The following is a 24,610-nucleotide window of genomic DNA, read 5'->3' on the forward strand; positions in this document are numbered from 1 at the left end:
AACAAAAATGTACAGATAATGTACTCACCCCCTTGTCATCCAAGATGTTCATGTCTTTCTTTCTTCAGCTGTAAAGAAATTGTTTTTTGAGGAAAACATTTCAACATTTTTCTCCATATAATGGACTGATATGGTGGCTCGAGTTTAAATTTCCAAAATGCAGTTTAAATGCGGCTTCAAACGATCCCAAGTGCAGTTGTAAACGATCTTGCGAATCAATCAATTATTTTCATAAAAATAATACAATTTATATACTTTTTAATGTCAAACGCTCGTCTTGTCTTGCTCTGCCTAAACTCGTTTTTTTCCGGTTCATGACAGTTAGGGTATGTCGAAAAACTCCCATCTCATGTTCTCCCTCAACTTCGAAATCGTCCTATATCACTGTTTTACCTTTTTTGTTAAGGGTGTTTGATCTTCTTTGCATGTTCACTTTGCAAAGACTGGATCGGTACTTCTGCAGCGATGTAGGATGATTTTGAAATATTTAAATTAAGTTACAATATCAGCATTTGAGATTAAAAAGTATATAAATTGTATTTTTTTTTTTTTATGAAAATAACCAATTGTTTTGCTAGATAAGACCCTTCTTCCTCTGCTGGGATTGTTTACAACCGCATTTGGGATCGTTTGAAGCCACATTCAAACTGCATTTTGGAAGTTCAAACTCGGGGCACCATATCAGTCCATTATATTGAGAAAGATCCTGAGATGTTTTCCTCAAAAATAATAATTTTTCAAAAAAAAACAAAAAACATTTGCAACGTTTTCATTGGAAAGATTTAAGGGTTATAAAAATAACCTGAGAATACTATTAGTGAACGTTCTCTCTAAGTTATTTGTAGGTTATTTAATAATAACCACCATGCAACATTCCAGGAAATTTTATTTCATGGTTCCAAAATACTAACGTGAGAGTTCCGGTTCATTATCCGCTATAGGGAAATAACGAGAAGAATAACAACATGCAGTAAATGGTAAAACTGTTTGCACTACAAACCAGTGTGTACATAATTAAGATAATATATTAAAACAACATGGTAAGTCACACCTATTTGCAATATCAAGCAGCAAAACAAGCTGTTTTGTACAGCTAAAAGTAGCTGGACACGAATGAGACAGGAAGCCAGACCCATATAATTTACAAATGGCTGCGCACGTGCTTACGGGAAGAAAAAGGTGGATAAAAATTGGAATTTTTGTAACTTTGGTAATGCTGGTGAACAGTGAACACTGCAAAAGTGAGACACAACAGTCAAACTTGTCAGTGTTTTATGTGTTCTGTGTGAACAAGCCCAGAGAAAATGTTCTGAATGGCAGTGTTTTGTTATTGTGAAGACCTGTATTGTTTGATATATTGCTTCTCGCTGTAATCCTGTCATATCACGTCTGAATTGAAGACGCCTCAATTCCAACACAACGAATCAGCTCAGATGCCCTTTAAAATCACTTTATTTTAAATGCAAGATTATTTCACAGTCTCCCAATGGAAAGCCATTGTTGACTTACATGGGGAATAGATATTTACAAATAAATATAACCAAAAAAAAACAAAAAAAAAAAAAAAAAAACAGTAAAATAATATGGATTAAACCAAATATACAGAGGTGTGTTCAAGTGACCTTCAGCAACAGTCAACCAAATTATCATCACACAACTATTACATTACTGACCAATAACAAGCTGTTAAAATTACACCAGTGAGGATAACTACAATTTTTACATAAACCATTTTACAAGCATGATAAACTGTTAAAAAAGCTGAAAATAATTCGTTCATATCAAAATAACCAACTCAACACAATTAACCACAGTCAATTAAAACTTCGTTGCCAAATATGCAAAAAACATTACAGCAGGTAATAGCAGCAAATATTAAGTAACATTACTTGTTGCCTAACTTGAATTATACCCAATGTTAAAACTTACAGGAGTTATACAAACAGACGATGACATCGTAGCCATGGTGCAGCGTGACATCATCAGGTTTCCTGTTTGTCCCCACCCACCTGAGAAGACAGTATTTCATCGACCTACCTATGCGGGAAATGGATCCAGTTTAATTGTTAAACGTGTGTCATGGTGTAAGCAGAACGGCTCTAATGTCTAATTAACTATAAAGAGGACATCGAAATACCACCAGAAAGCAGGGCTAATTTTTTTCTCCATGTTTCGCTGTGTATAGTAAATCTTTAATTTTCGTTAGTCTTACTGAATGCATATACAACAAAATAACCATTGTGTTTGTGCGCATACAAGAGATTGGTCTGCACCAGTGTTGTGCCTTCGTTTTGAGAGCTTGAAATATAGACGCACAAATTAAACTCTGCCCCTGTTTGTTGTTTCCAGACCCTGCCAAAATAGGCAAATACAGTGGGCAGCCCAACCCTGTGCAGCGCCCCCTCTGGTACGGAGGAATGACAGCAGAAAGATGAGGGGAAGGAGGGAGGAAGAGTATATTGTGCCTCTAACCTCCCGGCCAGACACTAGCGATACCGCAAGATCACAGGAACTGCAAAAAACGGAGGGATGTAGAATCAGGAGAAAGTCATAAGCTCCTCAGCCTCAGCATGAAACAAATCATTTACACAGCACGTTCTAAATTCTACCCTTTGTATGGGTAATTTTATTATAAGCGCGTGCTTGCATCAAGAAATGTTTCTGAGTGGACTTACCAATTATGATGAGGAGAAGGATGACAACCACCAATGCGACAATCATTTTCATCTAGGGATAGAAGAGAACAATTATATATGTGCACACCTTTGGGAAAAATTAGACTCCAGTGTATAATTTAAGTAAATATATTTTATTTTATATCCTATTATATAACATTGATAGATGAACATGTTTTGTCGGAAATCACACAGTCTTGTTTAAAAATCATATAAAATGTATGAGATTGGAGGGGGGGGGTGCGTTTACTTTAGGTAAAATATGTTTTGAAAGACATAACAATTAACATTTTTTTAACATCTGACTTTTTTTTCAGAATTGTGAGATATAAACTCACAATTGCAATTAATAAAGTCGAATTCTGACGGGGGAAAAAGTGATTGGGAGTTTATATCTCACAATCTTGTCCAGTTGTGTAATAAAGTCAGAACTGTGAGGTATAAACTCACAATTCTGAGAATAAAGTCACAGTTGTGAGATATAAACTCGCAATTCTGAAAAAAAAGTCACAATTGCAATATATAAACTAAACTTGCAATTCTAAGAAAAATATTTTTTTCACAATTTTGAGAGAAAAAGTCACAATTGCGAAATATAAACTCAATTGTGAGAAAAGCCACAAAAACGAGATATAAACTCACAATTCTGAGAAAAAAGTAATAATTGCGAGATATAAACTAAACGAAATATAAACTCAATTGTGAGAAAAGTCACAATAACGAGATATAAACTTGCAATTCTGAAAAAGAAAAGTCACAATTGCAAGATATAAACTAAACTCGCAATTCTAAGAAAAATACATTTTTTTGCAATTTTGAGAGAAAGTCACAATTGCGAAATATAAACTAGCAATTCTGAGAAAAAAAGAGTCAATTGTGAGATATAAACAATCCTTAGGAAAAAAAATTCGCAATTGCAAGATTTAAACTCGCAATTCTGAGAAAAAAAAAAAAAAAATCGGAGGACACAAGTCACAATTGCGAAATATAAACTCGCAATTCGTGGGAAAAAAATCTGAGGAAAAGTCAATTTTGAGACAGAAACCTGCAATTCTGAGAATAAAGTCATAATTGCGAGATATAAACAATTATGAGAAAAAAAAGTCAATTGCAAGATTTAAACTCGCAATTCTGAGAAAAACATCTGAGGACAAAAGTCACAATTGCGAGATATAAACTTGCAATTATGAAAAAAGTCAATGGCAAGATATAAACTAAACTTGCAATTCTAAGAAAAATACATTTTTTTCACAATTTTGAGAGAAAGTGACAATTGTAAAATATAAACTTGCAATTCTGAGAAAAAAGTACATTGTGAAATATAAACAATTGTGAGAAAATCCACAATAATGAGATATAAACTTGCAAATCAGAGAAAAAAAATTCACAATTGCAAGATTTAAACTCGCAATTCTGAGAAAAAAAATCTGAGGACAAAAGTCACAACTGCAAAATTTCGCAATCTAAGGAAGTCAATTTCGAGATAAATACCTGCAATTCTGAGAAAGGTCACAATTGCAAGAAATAAACCCGCAATTTTTAGGAAAAAAAAGTCACATATGCAGGATATAAACTAAACTCACAACTCTAAGAAAAGAAAAAAATCAATTGCGAAATGTAAAGTCGCAATTCTAAAAAAAAACAATCTGAGGAAAAGTAACAATTGTGAGATATAAACTCAATTTGGAGAAAAAAAGTCAATTGCGAGATATAAACTTGCAATTCTGAGAAAAAAGGTATAACTCGCAATCGTTAGTTTATACAAAGAATTGTGAGATAAAAACTCGCAATTACCTTTTTTATTTTTTATTCAGTGGCGGAAACTGGCTTTCATTCAATACAGATTCTGAAAGGTTCTTACACTGATGTGATCCCATAAACACTTAATATGGATTAACAGCTGTAACAATAATTATTATATTGTACATTTGAACATTTGAATCTGACCATGTCAAGTCAACAAGCTGAAACATTAGACTTGCCATTTATTGTCAAGTCAATTATTGTACCTTTAGCCCTAACAGTAAGTTTCTGAACCCATAGAGTGAATTTACACAACAACATTAACAACAAAGGCCCTTTAGGATAGAGGCTCACCTTCATGTCTCTCCACCACATCCTTCTGTGCAGCTGCTTGGCTCTACTGCTGAACGCCGATGCATTGTCCGATAGGCTTTCTGAAAGATATTTGGCAAAACAGGAGGTTGACTTCCATGCAAGTTAATTATTATATAACTATATACACTCCTTAACAACTGTGACTGTTTTATACAGATTAGATTTGTCTCCAGGAGATGCTTATTTACTTTCATAATGCTGTTTTGGGATGTTAAGAGCACTGCAACATGTGGGACCAACTAAAATGCATCCAGCCTCATTAGTGCAAGAACAAGAATCAATAGCTGAGCTCACACCAGCTGCCATTCAACAATACTACAGAGGATGAATATGTGTACTGCCAGAAAGACACAAAGACAGTATTGCAGACAACATATGGAAAACATTCCCCTCAATGAGTGACAATGTCTTCCAGATGATGCACTATAAAGCTACTTGTTCTCTATTTGCAAACAATGCGTTGCAATTTCTGCTAGGAAGCCAACTGACGTTAACTGTAGTAAACAAAGAAAATGTAGTTGAGCTCAGAACAGTCCGGCTTTGATTTTCAGACTGATATGTAATGATACAGTATGTAACAACTGTAACAAAAAGGTCAGCAGCAAACAGGGATTTCTTTTCCAGTTTGATGCCAGTCTGGTTTTATTTTAGTATAATGTATATACTGTTATAAGATTAATTAATATTTTTCTATTAGCATTATTTTGTTTGTTTTACACTTCAAGCTTATTTGTTATATATATATATATATATATATATATATATATATATATATATATATATATATATATATATATATATATGTATGTATGTATGTATGTATATATATATATATATATATATATATATATATATGTATGTATATATATGTATGTATATGTATGTATATATATGTATATATATATATATATATATATATATATTTATTTTTTATTTTTTTTTTTTTTTTTTTTGTTTTGTTTTGTTTTAGTACTGACCTGAATAAGACATTTCACATAAAAAAACATTTACATATAGTCCACAAGAGAAAATAATAGTTGAATCTATAAAAATGACCCTGTTCAAAAGTTTACATACACTTGATTCTTAATACGGTGTTGTTACCTAATTGATCCACAGCTGTGTTTTTTTGTTTAGTGATAGTTGTTCATGAGTCCCTTGTTCATCCTGAACAGTTAAACTGCCTGCTGTTCTTCAGAAAAATCCTTCAGGTCCCACAATTCTTTGGTGTTTCAGCATTTTTGTGTATTTGAACCCTTTCCAACTATGACTGTATGATTTTGAGATCCATCTTTTCACACTGAGGACAACTGAGGGACTCATATGCAACTATTAGAGAAGGTTCAAGCGCTCACTGACGCTCCAGAAGGAAAAATGATGCATTAAGACCCAGGGGTGAAAACTTTTGAACAGGATGAAGATGTGTATATTTTTCTTATTTTGCTTTAATATCGTATTTTTTTAATTTAGTACTGCCCTTCAGAATCTACAGAAGATACTTACATGTTTCCCAGAAGACAAAAGTTAAATTTACCCTGAAATTCTAAAAGTTTTCACCCCCCAGCTAACAACAAAAGTATTAAGAATCAAGTGAATGTAAACTTTTAAACGGGTATTTTTTTTTATAAATTCAAACATTATTTTCTCTTGTGAACTACACTGCCCTCCAAAAGTTTGGAAAATCCCTAGAAAAGTGGGGTTTTGGACAATATTGGCATTAATCCTTATTAATTTGTGATAATTTTGCACTGATAAGGGACAACACAAACTACAAAAACATATTTATTACATAAACAGTTTATACATAGAAAAAAATGAATCAAATTTTCAATTCAAAATATCCACCATTAGCAGCTATTGCAGCTCTGCACAATCTGGGCCTAAATTCATTGTATTCTAAACTTAATTGGCAATCAATTGTTGAAGCTATTAAGGTGTGCTGACCCAAAAATCTTTTAAAAACCTGGGCCAAGTTCAAACCAGTAACCAGGCATCACAGCTGGACTTTGACATGTATATATTGCCATTATTATGTAATCAAAATGAAAATTATTATTGCTGGTCTTCAATGATAATGTCAAGTTACTTTAATGTATTTGCACCAAAAAAATGATAAGGATTTATGCTGATATCATCCAAAACCACACTTTGCAAAGGGTTTTTCCAAACTTTTGGAGGGCAGTGTATATGTAAATGTCTTTTATGTGAAATATCTTACTCAGTCGGTACAAAAAAAAAAAAAAAAAAAAAAAAACGTGCATTTTGTATTATCCCTGTTATTTTGCTCAAATAATTAACATTTTGCAGATTCTGCAAGGTGTATGTAAATGTTAGACTTCAACTGTATGTCTTCAAGGTTTTTTTCTTCATCTTTCATGTAATTTTTTCATCTAATGTTTATATTTAATTTTCTAATCTTTATTTAAACGAATGACTTGACACTTCATTCCACTGAATTTAATGCATTCGGGAACACTGGCACTACTATCACAGCATAATTTCATATTATGTAATATTATGTGTGCATTAAGTTATTTGAGCATCCGAGCAGCTTAAAACAGTCACACTGGCTCAACCAGTGGAAACCATTATAACACTTGAGGTGAGAAATTACACACGTCATCTCTTTTATTTTCCTCTTTAAAATCGAATCAATGCAAAACTACAAGATCTCCTCAGACTTCACAACTCCTGTTACCCAGCCTCGCCATCACCATGCAGGTCTTAAAAAGTACAAAAACAAGACTAGACATGTGACTTTGTCAGAGGGACGCTGTGTCTAAACCTGTTTTAGTTCATTTGTCTCCACTAAATACTGTTACGAGACTAGTTACTAATCTCAGATCAGTCTGAACAAAATCATCTGCAAACATCTTTTGCACACAGGTGATTTATTTCTCACATCTGGGCCTGAAATGAGAAAAATACCACACTGTTGAGTGGGATATGGGACATTTTACCCACTATCCTGGCGATATGTCCCAAGGCGGTTCACAAATGGTATAACAGAAATGGTACACGACTCACTAGAGGTTCAGGTATGATGAAATATGAAACGGAAGAGTTTATTCATATGGGATTGGAATTCAAAATACTTTCCCACAGTTCTCTGGATTGAGAGTAGTGAGCTACTGAATATGATTAATTTAGAATAATAGTTTGTTTACACATGGCTTTCCAATCTATTCATAAGCGCTGCCCCTGAAATGATTCACATATGCTTTAGAAGAATCAGAGGATGATTTGCAATGCACTAAACTGAACTGCAGTATCTGGGGAGCTAATAAACCATTACATATTTCCACCCAGATCAAGAAGGAACTTGATCAGGTTTTTTAATTGCACAAGATCTGCTGTTCAAAACTGTAATGTTTCATGAAACACTTTTGTCTTGATTCTTACGAATCCAACCAAGGATGCATAGTGATCTCTATCTTACCAGATTTATCCTGTAGCTCATCCAGCCGTTCCCCACGTTCGATCACTTTGGAGATGTTCTCCTGCATGACGTCAATGACCTCATCAACTTGAGACTGCACTCTAATGGGCCATCGAGACAGAGAAGACAACATGAGAGGAACAATCTGGTGTTTCCATTGATTCAGCAAAACATTTTTACAGCTTAGGAGCACATGTCTGAGTCTGTGATTCTAATATTTTGAAGGGAACCGCTCGGGATTAAACAAGATATCATTATGACTACGATCTGTTGACCCTGCAATGTCGAGAGGAGGTGAGAACGTTTTGCTAGACGTGGTCTAGACACATCCAAATAGTTTGAACTATTTGATCTCACAAACGTGACATGCAAAGGACGCACTAAATAGCTTGTGAGGTATTTAGCTGCTCTCATACACCTGGCACAAGAGTTTGGCATGACTTCGAGACGCAGGTTACCCTGTGAATGAGAACTGAGAACAGGATGTTTTGACTCTTGCTTCTGCGCTTGGACGCCCGCCTGGTACAACACACCATGATCTGCCAAATGCCAAATGACCAATCGTGCAAAACGCTTGCACATCTCTCGCACCTGTGCGGGTACCTGCCATGTGTGGCTTGAACTTCAAAACCCCACAGGTACAAATGAGGTAACTGCAAGAATTCAAGACTTCCATGGAAAGGCATGAAAAAACATCAGGAAAATTTCCCTCTTCAAGGTTTCCCTATTAAATTCCATTGTTTTATGTGTTACTTTGTTGTGCGGCGCATGGTTATGTAAACCTGGTGTCATGTGGCTGCCTGCACAGGGTGAAGCTCTGCTGGGTTTCCTTTGGGAGAATTACTGCAGCGTATTAGTATGTACCAAATTTCATAACAAAGAACAAAGAAAAGCTCACAGTCTGGCTACTACAGTTACGTCAGTATGAAGATTTTTGAATATTGGGAGTAGCTGTTTACTTTTGCCTGCAAATATTATGTTGTGTCATAGAAACCCAGATGGTTACAGTGGTTCCCTTCTTTTCGGACGGGAGGTATGTTTGTGGGTGGGTGTTTTCACAGATGTCATTAAAAGGAGTTACATAAACTCTGCAAGACACAACGGCATGGGCAGTGCCTGCGCAGTCAATAAGTGTGATTTCCACAACACAGTGCCAATGGAAATGATCCCTTTCCACATTTCTAAACTGAGCCCATCCTAGTATTTGGAAAATCGTAATTGTTCAATTTTGAAAATAACCCCTAACCTTAAGATGATAACTGTGCAGCTTGTTGAAAGCTATTGCTTTTCAAAGGTATCAGATTTGCAGATATTACCTTGCAAATGATAATAAGGTCTAAAAAAAATTCCACAGATAACACGGCTGTATTTAGCAAGGAGAATATTATGGACACTTGGCAGTGGGCACTTTTTGTTGTGGTCAAGACAACTCTTTCAAGTCACAGTTGAGTTCAAAACAATATTTGCACTGCTTCGGTCTTGGTCCTCAACCTCAAATCTAAGATCATATTTTCTTGGTCCTTTAGTCCATGCACAAGACCATATTTTCATAGTCTTATTCTTGATTTAGACTCAACCCTCTACTCGTCTCGGTCTTGACCTGGACTCAACACTCTGCAGGTCTCAGTCTTGATTCGAACTTAACCAACTTGCTCAACCATCAGACTCATTAGACCCTCTTCTCGTCACAATCTTGATTCAGGCTCAACCCTCTTCTGGTTTCGGGCTTGATTTGGACTCAACCCTTTTCTGGTCTCTGTCTTGATTCAGACTTGGCCCTCTACTGGTTCCAGCCTTGATTCAGACTCAACCCTCTTCTGGTACCGATCTTATTTGGACTAGACCCTCTTCTAGTCTCAGTCTTAATTTGGACTCGACCCTCTTCTGGATTCGGTCTTGATTCAGACTCGACCCTCTACTGGTCCCAACCTTGATTCAGACTCGACCCTCTTCTGGTCTCAGTCTTGATTCAGACTCAACCCTCTTCTGGTCTCAGTCTTGATTCAGACTCTACCCTCTTCTGGTTCCAGTCTTGATTTGGATTTGACCATCTTCTGGTCTTCTGGTTCCAGTCTTGATTTGGATTTGACCATCTTCTGGTCTGTCTTGACTCAGAGTCAACCCTCTTCTTGTCCCAGTCTTAATTTGGACTCCACCCTCTTCTGGTCCCAGCCTTGATTCAGACTCAACCCTCTTCTGGCCCCAGTCTTAATTTGGACTCAACTCTGTCTTGGTTCAGAGTCAACCCTCTTCTGGTCTTTTTCTTGATTCAGACTTGACCCTCTTCTATTATCTGTCTTTATTCAGACTCAACCTTCTTCTGGTCCTGGTCTTGATTCAGACTCGACCCTTTTCTGGTCTATGTCTTGATTCAGACTCAGCCCTCTTCTAGTCTCAGTCTTGACTCAGACTCGATGCTCTTCTACTCTCTGCCTTGACTCGGACTCAACCAACTTCTGGTCTCTGCCTTGACTCAAACTCAAATGAACTGGTTTTGACTACAACACTGACGACTGTAGATTGTGTTAGTCTTGGAAGCATCAGTAAGAATGTGTTCGAACTTTTCACCCCACCAGAATTGTTTTACATTGTATGTCCATTATTTTTCATCAATAGTGTGTTTATGAATTTATAAAGTTACATAATACCTATATAACTATAATTGCCAGCTTGTTACAATGTTTCTTTCTGTAAATAAAAACAATTACTTTTGGAAAAAAAAAAAAAAAAAAGGGGGTAAAGAAAACTCTATCAAATATAAAAATACATAGCTAAAAAATTTGCCAGCTGAAAAAATTTGTCTTACAAACTAATACGTACTGTCTAATTTTGTCATTTTGGCCTCCAAATCTTGGTCCTGTTGGTCCTCTCCTGCAAAAAAAAAAACACTTTAGTAACCAAACAAACTGTCATAAACAGCTTTGCTAGGAAAGCTGTGTGCAAACAAAAATGAACGGTTAAAGGTCAGTTTATTTGTCGATGATGTTTATGCAAACTACAGACTTACAGGAAAAAGTCCTCCTCTTCATCCGAGTCTTCCTCTAGAAGGTTCCTCTGCAAGTTAAGAAGATGAGGTTGTCAGGGTGGTCAGAACCGGTGCAGGCTGGGTTTAATCTAAAATTCCGTCTTTACTGAGACCAGGTGTTTGACATAAGAGTGACCAGACCGAGACTCATAAAGATCTTATTGTGAAGTATACAGTCGTCTGCCAGACATGAAGGACAACAGAACACTTTGAAGGGCACAATGTGGGTACAGCATGTGACGCAGTATTCCCAGAACGGAATTCACCTGGAGATAAACCCATTCAGAACACAAGCTTCCACAAGGAGACACTGCTGATGCACAAAAGATATGAACTCCATTTGGTCTGCATTTGTGCCATCCAATCTAGTAAGCAATGAATCACAGACCAGAAGGCATCTAGCTGACCTTCCATTAGTTTTCTTGTAACACCCATGATTTATCACATTTAACAAATACCTCACTTGATCATTTCAACATCTCGATAACTAAGGTTATATAACTCTCCATAACTGTAACCAGTCCAGTGACACTCCTCTAAATCTGCATCTTGACAATTCAATGCTAATGTTAATGATGATGTTTGTGTATGATGGTAAATCAGTCCATAACAGCTAGATTCAGTCATATTCATTACAAAACTAACTGCAGAGAGTGATTTGTGACATACACTGACATTTTTTTTCTACCCATACAATATGGTAAAAAAAAAAAAGCAATCGCTTGATCTTTTAGGAGAACAACTAGAACTGAAATACGATGAACATTTTCCATTTCATTTTGAAGGTAATCATGAGACTTACCAGTCTCAGATGCAAAGTCTGGTGGTTTATATGCTGCTGTTTTAGTACTTGACATCTGTTGGGTTTTTGGAAAATTAATTAAGTAATTCAGTATACAGGTAACAAGTTCCTGACTTCAGATTTTAATGTTGTGACTTCAAGTAACCCTGCAACTGCTCATTTCCAATTGGCCTCTTACTAGGGGATATTTAAACACAAGAACCAGGTCTTTCCTTGGGTCACGGTCAACAGTATTATATAACCGGCACATGGAAAGCCACATTCATCATCAATCTATTACACATTCTAGTTCTCTCACTGCTGCTGAATTCAAGCTCTGATGTGAGGCAAATTAGAAGAGACTTTTTTTGGACTGGAACCATCCAACGGATTCTCCCAAACTTACATCAGGCAAACATTATAGCCAAGCGAAATACAACAGGTTATCATACTCCGTCATTGATCCAGCCTTTGACTGTAAGGTCTGGCAGGGTTTTTAATGACTTTCTAGGACTGGCAGAAGATAGAGTCATTGAATGTCAATTATGAAATATGTACTGACAGGTTCTTGAGAAGGGCTCTGCTAGTTTATTACCCCCTACGTGAGCTAATGCCTGTTACATCATGACATTAGTCTTCACTTTCAAATTGACTTTCCTGTTATTTTATTATTATTCACTGCCTGATTTTGTTATTCAAATATAGATTTATTGTTAGTGGCGCGTGCTATGGCAATTTGATTTACACTACTATTATTAAATGATTACTCCACTACTAGAATTTAAATTTTCTTTTTTGTTTTTTGAGGACAACATTCCAGGATTTTTCTCCATAGGAGTTTAAAACATGCAGGTTTAAAGGGGTCATCGGATGCTAAGTTTACTTTTACATGTTGTTTTGTTAACATTAATGTGTGTTAACAGTGTATGTACACATCTACCCTATAATGATAAAAATTCATGCAGTGGTTTTTAATTAATTTGTAAAAATAATATTCCCTTTTTTAAATCTAGCCGTTCTCAGATGTCTGTCGATGTGGCATCACACCCACAGAGGCCGCTCCCACGAGAGTTGATTGACATGTGCGTCTTACCTCAGATCAGCTGTAACAGTCCGACCTCCATTGTTTTGATGCCGGAGCAGGGATGTAAGTTAGACAAGAATATCTCAGATTGAGCGATTGAGGTGTTCTGTGGTCGTCATTTACTCGCTACATCTGAGCCGCTGAAGATGCAGTGGATTACATTTTTTGTGAAGGCCTCCCGATCTACATAAATGCGTCTGTGTTCGCGCAAACCATTCGTGATCCAGCTTCATCTACAGCAGAAGTGAGTATAAGGGTTTTTTTTATGAATTTCTGTAATCACCCTTCCTAATAATGTTTCGTGGCTAAACGCACTAAATACGACTAAAGTAAACGAGCTCTCTGAGCAGCTCGTCACTCCACAGAGAGAAGAGAGGGGCGGGGTGAGCAGAGCTTATTTGCATTTAAAGGAACAATCCCTCAGAATGGGATGATTTTTGCAGAGCTCATTTTGACAAGGTAAAAAGGGTGTTTTTTACACAACCACTGAGAATTTTTAATCAAAGTATATTATAGACTTTTCATTAAGACCCTAAAGAATCATATCAACTTATGGAAAATTGGCATCCGATGACCCCTTTAATGCAGCATCAAAGGGCTCTATGTGATCCCAGCCTAGGAATAAGGATCTTATCTAGCAAAACAATAGGTCTTTGTCTTAAATAAATATTTATACACTTTTTAACCACAAATGCTCATCTTGTTTAGCTCTTACTTTGTGCACTCCGGTTTAAGACAGTTAGGGTGTCGAAAAACTCCCTGAAAATGTAAAAAAAATATCTCGTTTTCTCCTCCAACTTCAAAATCATCCAACATCGCCGTTTTACCTTTTTTGTATAGGGCGTTTGATCTTCTTTTGCACGCTCACTTTGTAAACATTGGGTTGATACTTCAGCAGCAATGCAGGACAATTTTGAAGTTGGAGGAGAAAATGAGATAGGAGTCTTTCAACATACCCTAACTGTATTGAACCGGAATGCACAGAGTACGGATGCACATCGCAGAGCTAGACAAGACTAGCATTTGAGGTTAAAAAGTATATAAATTGTAATTTCTTTTTTTTTTTTTTTAAAATAACCGATCGTTTCACTAGATAAGACCCTTACTCCTCAGCTGGGATCGTGTAGAGCCCTTTGGAGCGTCACTGAAACTGCATTTTTACCCTTCAATCCGTTAAGCACCATTGAAGTTCACTATATGGAGAAAAATTCTGAAATGTTTTCCTCAAAAAACTTAATTTCTTTGCAACTGAAGAAAGAAAGACATGAACAACTTGGATGACATGGGGGTGAGTAAATTATCAGAAAATATTTATTCTGGAAGTGGAGTAATCTTTTAACTTTTTTTTTTAAAGAAGTATCGTATGCTCACCAAGGCTGCATTTATTTGATCAAAAAACAGTAATATTGTGAAATATTATTGCAATTAAATGAACTATTTTCTATTTAAATATACTCTAAAATGTAATTTATTCCTGTGATGGTAAAGCTGAATTTTTAGCATCATTACTCCAGTCTTCAGTGGCACACAATCCTTCAGAATCTAATTTGCTACTCAAGAAACATTTCTTATTGATACCAATGTTAAAAAGAGTTGTAATTCTTAATATTTTTGTGGAAACCTTAATACTTTTTTTCAGGATTCTTTGATGAATTGGAAGTTCAAAAGAACAGCATTTATTTTGATTTATTTATTTTTTTTAATTAACATTATAAATGTATTTACTGTCACTTTTGATCAACTGAATGCATTCTTGCTAAGCAGAACAATCAATTTCTTGGGAAAAAAAAAAAAAAACATCTAAAATGATTTTACCCAAAGGACAGTAAAACCAGTAAAAGCCAGTAAAAGCCAAAGAAAATCAATGAAGGAGAACCTTCAAAACCGCAGCGTTGCAGCAATGACTTACACATGGGCCAAAACTTAAAAGATCTAGTTTACATATTATGCTTGTTTATTTCTGAAAAATCATGTTTTAAGTTTTTCTGTGTATTTTTCTCTCCATCTGTTTAATTTATTTTCCACTTCAGTTTATCCACTGCCATTATGACATGTGGTAACTGCTTGTCATTGTTAAGAACAAATAGCTCTTTGAAGGGTTACAACACAGGAGTTGCAATGTGGTGTGTGATTGTTTGCAACATCAAGAACACTGCTGTTTTAGATGGGCTGTTATATAAGAAGATTTCTGCAGACACAGAGGAACATCAAGAGCCAGTTGATTACTCTTTCTGTAAACAACATAAACAGATCATTGGGCACAATGGGATTGTAAAGTGCAGAAACATGCAAGTCCGGCTCTAGTCAGCTAAGAGTATATTTAGACGTCTCATCTCCATGTTGTCATCACCTCCAGAATCTATATGGTAAGAACTGACTCACTGTTGTCTCAGTGACTTACCCGCTCACTGCGAATGGAACCGGTGACCTCATCATCATTCAGATGCCGTTTAAATTTAGGGGGCATGCTGGGATCGAGCTGCTCCTCCCTCTCTGGCTCCCTCTGCAGGTAAACACAGAAAACACAGCAGTGATTGACTGGAATATTTTAAGTTAAGCAAAATAGTTAATTAGCTCAAAATTAGGATGGGTTGATTTTTGCTACGCACCACAGCAATCTGTAAATCATTACAGAATTCAACTGTAGGTTTAGCAGCTAAGTGATCCAAACAGATTTTAATGCTGGAACTATCTGTTCTTTAAGTGCTAACTTAGACCAGACTGTGACTTAAGAGAAAGCTCAACTATAGTGACCGCATATCTGAGCACTGTCTGTTAGTCGGTTCATTAGACTGAACTTTAGGCCATAAAAGCTGCACTACTTTTAACTAAATCCAGTCATAATTCAGATTAGGGGAGAGACCACCCCATTATATTTAGCTTGTTTGGTCATGGTGATCAATCCAGTCACACCGATTGTAATGTGCTGCTTGCAAACATCAAACAGAGCAGTTAAAGACAAGCTCCAGCATTTGATGTGAAAGTCATAACGTTCCTCAGTGTGTATTTGCTTTAAAGTTATTTATGGTTACACCATTTGGTCATTCTTTTACAAACCTGTTGCATGTAGCTTTGAAGTCACAGCAGGTTTTCATCTTGAAAATACCAGATGTATAAGCTTAAATTTTAACAATGGACTTTTTCACATTGAGCATAAGGTGCAGAACTATAGCCAGCACAGGTGATAGGTGAAGTCATTTTGAAATTGTAGCATGCCAAATTCTACATTTACTTCTATTTTTAATTCGACATTAAATACTTACGTGCTACAAAACTTCATAAGGTTGTGTAGGTACTTCTAAAAAAACACTATAGAGTGCTGCAGTGATGACAGATTTTGTAGGCCAACCCAAAAGTCACCATCGCCCTGTTTTCTTTACAAAAAGCCATTGGCTGCTTTTCATTTGCTTTTGATTTACTGAAAAAATACAAGCTCTGTCAGCAACAAATGTTTATGATTTACCTGTTTTTGTACAAGATCTTCAGAAATGAACAATTTTTATGAATCTTTACGCCTAAACGCAATCACAGAAGTAAAAACCTAACTTAACGCTATATAGGATTCATAGTTGCATGACTTGAACGTCGTACCATTTAGCTTCCTCTTTCCATTTTTATTTAAAACCTACAAGTTGGAAAAGTGTGAGCGTTAACATAATGTGGCTAAAAAAGTGAAGTAGATCAGTTTTGTTGAGCGCAGTTATGACGTTGTCCCATTGCACCTCTGTAGTCCCAGCAACTACCTTTTTCAAGACAATTTAAAAAAAAATTAAATTTCACAAAAGGAATTAGTGATGTATTTTACACTACCAGTCAAACAATTTTGAACAGTAAGATCTGTAATGTTTTAAAAAAATGTCTTCTGCTCACCAAGCCTGCATTTATTTGATCCAAGGTACAGCAAAAACAGTAATATTGTGAAATTATTTTATTAATTAAAAACTGCTTTGAATATATTTTAAAATGTAATTTATTCCTGTGATCAAAGGTAAATTTTCAGCATCATTACTCCAGTCTTCAGTGTCATATGATCCTTCAGAAATCATTCAAATATGCTGATTTGCTGTTCAATTAACATTTTTTTTATCATTATTATTTTCAATATTTAAAACAGTTGAGTACACTTTGTCAGGATTTTTTCATGAATAAAAAGATCCAAAGATCAGCATTTATCTAGAATAAAAAAAACTTTCGTAACATTATACACTATACCATTCAAAAGCTTGGAGTTTTTTTTAAATTATAGAAATTAATACTTTTATTTAGCACAGAGGCTTTAAAATTAATCAAAGGCGATGATAAAGACATTTATAATGTTACAAAAGATTTCTATTTCTGATAAATGCTGTTCTTCTGAACTTTGAAAACCTGAAAATTCTACTCAGCTGTTTTCAACATAATAATAATATTTTTGAGCAGCAAATCAATATATTAGAATGATTTCTGAAGGATTATGTGACTGGAGTAATGATGCTAAAAATTCAGCTTTGAAATCACAGGAATAAATTACATTTTAAAATATATTCAAATAGAAAACAGTTATTTTAAAAATAAAAATATTTCAAAATATTCCTGTTTTTGCTGTACTTTGGATCAAATAAATTAGACTTCTTTAAAAAAACATAAAACTTACTGTTCAAAAACTTTTGACTGGTAGTGTATGTTGTAGAATTAAAAGTGAAAATATCTTGAGCTTTTGTTCACTAAAAAACCCATTTATAATAGCCAGTGACTTTGGGACAATGGAACTGGAACTAATTTTTGCATTTTAGGACCATGGCATTCTAGAAGAGTGTACTCTAAGCACATCACAATGTGATGCAGTGTTGTCACACTACTCTGATTAGGAAATGTGTTGGAACTGGAAAAGTTACACTATTTAAATAGCACAGCTACTGTCACACTACTGAAAAATGTTATTAGGGTTGTTGGTAAATGTTGCATTTTCACTAGTTTTTGTTAGTTACTCCAGTACATTCAATACTTAAGTGAAAAATATGTGATAAATTGTGCATTTATGGAAAAGGTGACATCCTGGATAGATATGCCTCAATTAAAAAAAATAAAATGCATTTGTGAATTCTTGCTATTCTTAAGCAATATGATCTTTTCTGTTCCTTAACAGGCAAAACAAAGGTTCCTTCGTCCACCTGCTGGACAACACGCTTAACCCAATCTCCATGTCTAGTACCATTGAGTCCACTGTCCTCTCTCTGAGACTGCTCTCTGCTTCTCTTGCTGGAAGAGCTGTTGGAAAACGGCTTCTCTTTTATCCAGGAGCACGGCAGAGCTTTTCCAGAAAGTAGGAGAGGCGAAAAGAGGGGCTGGGGACAGGGAACATGAGGGAGGGAAGAGAAGGACACATGGGGTTTGAGAGAAAGAGCATGAAAAGGTAAACAAACAATGCCAAGAAAGAGCAAAAAAAAAAACCATCATCCACTGAGACCACTCAGATATATTAACTTCTTTAACTTAAGTTCATTTCTGTGTAAGAACAATTAACTAGGCTTAAAAGTGTAGGTCAGCCATAGTATTGTGTCTTAAAGACGTGACCAAAAATGTCATTTAGCCAACCTTGTGTCGCTCCAAACTCTTTTTGTGCCTGCAATTCTTATTAAATTTCACTTGCGCTTCCCAATATCTAAACGTGGTGCGTCACAATCAGGGACACTCGAGAAACAGTGGTATTATGTAACTAATGGTGTGATGTGTGATTGTTAGAATAGTGTGACATCTTCATGCACCCCTGGGAAGATTTTCAGTGAGTACTGGCATTAACTTCGGTCTGTTTCTCACAAAGAAACATTGCACAGCTTCAGAAGATTTGAAATATAGTGTCATATGCACCACTTTTATTATGATTTTTTTTATGTTCAACAGAAGTGGCTGATATGAGCTACTGTTGTAAATGCTGGGTTATTTTTTTAACCGAAATGTTGGGTTCAGCTTGCTGGGTCATTTTATTGGGTTGTTTGTAATTTTTTTTTTTTTTTTTAACCCAGGTGCTGAGTAGTTTTTCTGCACTCTAAAAAATGCTGGGTTATTTTTTTTAGCTTGTTGTGACATTTTATTGCGTTATTTTTAATATTTTTACCCAGGTGCTAGGTGGTTTTTTGTAACTAAGCTACTGGATCATTTTAATGGGTTATTAAATATTGGGTTATTTTTCTACCCAATTTCTGGGTTGAGCCTGTCTCTGACAAAACAACCCAGCTGCTGAGTTAGAGAGAGGTTCTCAATGCTGCTGATTTGGTGCACTTCTTCAGTGAAATAAAGGTTTGTATACATTTTATTTCATTTATAAAGTCTTTACTGTGCTGTAAATTATATTATTTACGCAACGCAACATACAAGGATGACATGTCAGTCAGCTAAGTTAAATGCGTCAGCAGCGGTCGTTTGCTGCACGTGATGGAAACGCCTTTTGCCTTGCATAACATAAATTGATTTTATTTATTATAATATGGAATTTAATTTAACCGGATGTTAAAATAAGCTATCCAATAACAGTACTGTTTGTTTATGGGCAGGTTATGGAGTCAGTCAGTCATGGCACCTTTCAGCTACGAATGAAACGTAAGGCGGCGGTCTGACGTCCGTGGTTCCCCCCGCAAACAGAAGCCCAACACCGGCACAAGAAGCACTATTTTAGTGAAAAGTGATTACAGAGAACAGCTGAATACGCTTAAATTAAAATTCTACTTTCAAATGTACAATTTTTTATTTCTAAAATCCTTGTTAAACAAGTTTAAATGTATGTAATATTATAACCATGCTGTATTTACCCAAATAAATTTAATTTGTCATATTTTTGTCTGTGAGTGTTCTTGCTTATTAATAAATGTTTATCTTTTAAATATTGCTGTTGCCTCTATAATTCTGTGTGATTTTTAATTTTCAGCCTATTTTAAACCAGCAATATAATAATTTTTAAACAATAGTTGACTTAACAACCCAGCATGTTGAGTAAGAACATTTAACCCAACCAGCTGGGTCAAAATATACCAGCATGTGTTCTGTCCAATATTTACCCAGCACTGTGTTGCCAAATAACCCAATTTGGGTTGTTTTTAACCCAGCATTTTTTAGTGTAGAAATTACCTGCAAGAAGACTTTTCAAAAATTCTCATTAAGTGTTCTACAGAAAATAATGTCAATGTATTAAATATTAAATACAATATATATATATATATATATATATATATATATATATATATATATGTGATCCTGGACCACAAAACCAGTCATAAGAGTCAATTTGTCCAAATTGAGATTTATAAATCACATGAAAGCTGAATAAATAAGCTTCCCATTGATGTATGGTTTGCTATAATAGACCAATATTTGGCCGAGATACAACTATTTTAATATCTGGAATCTGAGGCTGCAAAAAAAATCAATATATTGAGAAAATCACCTTTAAAGTTGTCAAATGAAGTTCTTAGCAATGCATATTACTAATCAAAAATTCAGTTTTGATATATTTACATATTTTACAAAATATCTTCATGGAACATGATCTTTACTTAATATCCTAATGATTTTTGGCATAAAACAAAAATCAATAATTTTGACCCATACAATGTATTTTTGGCTATTGCTACAAATATACCCCAGCGACTTAAGACTGGTTTTGTGGTCCAGGGTCACATATATATATATATATATATATATATATATATATAAAAAAATATTTCAGGATATTGTAAGATATTGGGAGGTGCGAGTAAGAAGAATTATGCAGAATAAATATAACTAAACTGTTAGTTCACCAAAAAAGCAGCACCACACGTATGCATCATGGTACTCTCGTGAACATGCGTCAAAGACTGACAGGGGAGAGAAGAAATTGTTGAATAAAGTTGTTACTTTTGTTTCGTTGTGCACAAAAAGTATTCTCGTAGCTTCATAAAATTTAGGTGGAGCCACTGATGTCACATGGACTATTTTATTGATGTCCTTACTACCTTTCTGGGCCTTTAACGTGTAATGACGTTGCTGTTGATGCAGGGTCAGAAAGCTCTTGGATTTCATCAAAAATATCTTAATTTGTGTTCTGAAGAGGAACAATGATTTTATGGGTTTGGAACGACGTGAGGGTGAGTAATTAATGACAGTCTTTTCATTTTAGAGTGAACTATCCATTCATGGAAGCATGGAAGCGATCAGAAATTAAAAAAAAAAAGTGCAATAGTGGAATGATTGGACAAATGGCTGGAAGGATGGATGGATGGATGGATGGATGGATGGATGGATGGATGGGACACCATTTTTCAGGTGTATGAAACAGAGTTGGGACTGGGATGAAAGTAAAGAAAAACGCAAGCAGAAATCTGGCCCTGCTGTTTCCAATACAAACCACTAAACCCACAATGAGCATTCTTATAGCAGAATGTTTACACACTTCACAAGTGATCACACTGATTAAACCCTCACACGCGTCATGCTGTTACGGAACAGCTTTATAATGGACAGCTAACAAACAACACTAACAAGGTAGGCACCATTCCAGTGTTCTCTCCACTACTACCTCTAAGCGATTAGGAAACACAGGTCACGGGACGGCTAAAAGAAACACAGAGATCACTGACATATGCCAAGGCTTACATCATTCAGAAAACAAGACACTCTTGACTTTCTATCAACAAATGTGGCTTAATCAAAGACTGTTTGAACAAGTGAGTCTAAGCCAATGACACTAACATAATCACCGAGCAGAGAAGAAACAATGAAACTGAAACTGACTCAACATTCAATATGAGACTAAAACATAATTACTTCGTTAGAAATACACTGACTTTACAAGACGTATACAGGATTCAAGTGTAGATCGCGCAATAACGTAAATATGAGCAGTTATGACAGTTAATAATATTAACCAAACGACTCCTAAATATACTAGTTTTCGTTCCTAATAAAACAGCTGATCCAGCGCCTGCTATACAGAGCTTCATGCTAGTCAACACAACCATGTAAACATACTGACCCTAAAAGATCGAAGCAAATGATGAGACATGGTTTTGGGAAAAACAAAAAGCATGAAACTAAACAATCGTGTTTACATGAGTATTTGTGAAGGAATGGCAACACTGAAGTGAAAACAGATGGAATGACAGCTAGCATGTCTGCTAACACCTCTGGCTACATCACTGACCGCTACACAGACAGACAAGCACACGCACACAGGCCACAAAAGCCACATCTCCGGCCAGTCTACCTCAGAGATCTTGCTCGATTCCCGTTTGGAAGAACCGCGTTTGTGTGTTTATAGTCCCGCTGACTGTGTCTGATGCGATGCTGATGCGTCCTGAATGATGTCTCTCGCTCGGCACTGAAGCGGAAGTCAAAACAGCTGGACGAATACAGTTTCCTGCAGATACATCATCATTATCGTCATCACCATCTTCATCTAATAGAATATTAAAACATCGTCTAGTAAAAAAAATAATAAAAGCTAACAAAATCTGTATCAAATACTGCAAATAGTATAAAAATAATCACCAACATCATTTAATAAAAAAACAAAAATAATTTTAAAATCATCATAATCTAATCCTTCAACCAATAATTCATTATCATCTAATAAAAAACAAACATTTTTAATAAAAACAACATTTTTAGCTGTACAAAACAGATATTATTGCAGATAATATTGCAAATTGTCTTCCATGTTATTTTAATGTATTAAATTCCTGGTGAAAAAAACAGCATATGCTGGTAGGTATGTTTTGAGGCTGGTTTAAGCTGGTCCTTTGCTGGTTTATGCTGGTCCTTAGCTGGTTTAAGATGGTCCTTTGCTGGTTTATGCTGGTCCTTAGCTGGTTTAAGCTGGTCCTTTGCTGGTTTATGCTGGTCATTTGCTGGTTTAAGATGGTCCTTTGCTGGTTTATGCTGGTCATTTGCTGGTTTAAGCTGGTCCTTTGCTGGTTTATGCTGGTCCTTAGCTGGTTTAAGCTGGTCCTTTGCTGGTTTATGCTGGTCATTTGCTGGTTTAAGATGGTCCTTTGCTGGTTTATGCTGGTCCTTAGCTGGTTTAAGATGGTCCTTTGCTGGTTTATGCTGGTCCTTTGCTGGTTTATACTGGTCCTTAGCTGGTTTAAGCTGGTCCTTTGCTGGTTTATGCTGGTCATTTGCTGGTTTAAGCTGGTCCTTTGCTGGTTTATGCTGGTCATTTGCTGGTTTATGCTGGTCATGTTGCTGGTCAAGGACCAGCATAAACCAGCAAAGGACCAGCATAAACCAGCTAAGGACCAGCATAAACCAGCAAAGGACCAGCTTAAACCAGCATCAAAACATACCTATCAGCATATGCTGGTTTTTTCACCAGCGATGTACCATCTTAACACTGGTTTTTAGTGCAAACAGTTTTACCATTTACTGCACGTTGTTATACTTCTGGTTATTTCCCTATCCACCTTATTTTTCTCGTAAGAGCATGGCCATTTGTAAATTTTATGGGTCTAGCTTCCGGTCTCATCAGCGTCCAGCTATTTTTAGCCGTACAAATAAACAGCTTGTTTTGCTGCTTGATTTTGCAAAATTATGAGCACACTGGTTTGTAATGCAAACCGTTTTACCATTTACTGCACGTTGTTATTCTTCTCATTATTTCCCTATAGGCTAATGAACCAGAAGTCTCGCTCATAAGATTACTTCCACGTTTGGGAATAAGGTTGAGTGTTTTCACGACACATCATCAGTCGACCATTTTGGTGGCACTAAACGTAAACAATGCTACTGAACCAAATGAATCTTGCATATTTTGCTGATTATTGCTGCTGAAAGTGGTCAAGTATTGTCATGAATTGGGCTGTACTAATCAGTCAGATCGGTAAGACATTTGGATTACTATAGACTGCTAAAAGTTATAACAAATCGAGGAGAAGAGTGCAAAAAACCCGGGTGAAAAAAACAGCATATGCTGGTTAGGTATGCTTTGATGCTGGTTTAAGCTGGTCCTTTGCTGGGACCAGCATAAACCAGCAAAGGACCAGCTTAAACCAGCATCAAAACCTACTTAACCAGCATCCCAGCATCAAAACCTACCAACCAGCATATGCTGGTTTTTTCAACAGGGAACTAGAACAAAAGGCGTTTGTCTTTGGCCAGACTGAACCAGAATTTCCAGGGCAAGAATCTTGACAACATTCACGTTTGTTCTTATCATTTCCAGTCAGGCAGGTAAAATATTAGGCTAATATCTTAATTAATACTGCTTGTATATATCTTAACCACCTATTAACTTTAGTTGGTCAAAATATTGCGCCCTTCCCTGCTTACTAAATCCTTCTCTATATGAATTAGCAGCTTCCACATGTTTTTCCATGGTTTAGGCAGAACAATGTATTCAGTAGTACATTAACCGTGCAATCTGTGCTCTTGTTTACATCCGATTATTTCCAATATGGCCACGTATCCGGGTAACTGACCAAACGTAAGTGCAAACCCTCTATAGCAGCTAATGAACCGAAGTCTCGCTCATAGGCTT

General features: G+C 35.8%; 1 protein-coding gene across 2 annotated transcripts; it reads right to left on the reverse strand.

Moving 5' to 3' along the window:
• Positions 1-1,439: 1,439 nt before the first annotated feature.
• vamp4 (vesicle-associated membrane protein 4) lies at positions 1,440-22,483 on the reverse strand. Of its 2 annotated transcripts, XM_051139174.1 has the most exons (9): positions 22,340-22,483; positions 18,314-18,446; positions 15,524-15,625; positions 11,240-11,286; positions 11,053-11,103; positions 8,233-8,333; positions 4,773-4,852; positions 2,676-2,727; positions 1,440-2,512 (listed from the first exon to the last, which is right to left on the reverse strand). In XM_051139174.1, exons 2-9 carry the CDS (start codon positions 18,314-18,316, stop codon positions 2,487-2,489), a joined length of 462 nt encoding a protein of 153 aa, XP_050995131.1. In that variant the 5' UTR covers positions 18,317-18,446; positions 22,340-22,483; the 3' UTR covers positions 1,440-2,486. The 2 variants fall into 2 exon arrangements, with proteins under 2 accessions (XP_050995131.1, XP_050995132.1); XM_051139175.1 differs by lacking the exon at positions 18,314-18,446.
• Positions 22,484-24,610: the final 2,127 nt, after the last annotated feature.

This window comes from Labeo rohita, chromosome 20 (genome assembly GCF_022985175.1).
Source record: "Labeo rohita strain BAU-BD-2019 chromosome 20, IGBB_LRoh.1.0, whole genome shotgun sequence".
Classification (NCBI taxonomy): domain Eukaryota; kingdom Metazoa; phylum Chordata; class Actinopteri; order Cypriniformes; family Cyprinidae; genus Labeo; species Labeo rohita.

Bases quoted from the DNA above. Each gene is read 5' to 3' on its own strand.
- vamp4 (XM_051139174.1), bottom strand. The intron at 11,287-15,523 runs GTAAGTCACTGA...CTTAACTTGCAG, and splicing joins GTTCCATTCGCAGTGAGCGG to AGGAACCTTCTAGAGGAAGA. The intron at 2,728-4,772 runs GTGAGCCTCTAT...TTCTATCCCTAG, and splicing joins TGTGGTGGAGAGACATGAAG to ATGAAAATGATTGTCGCATT.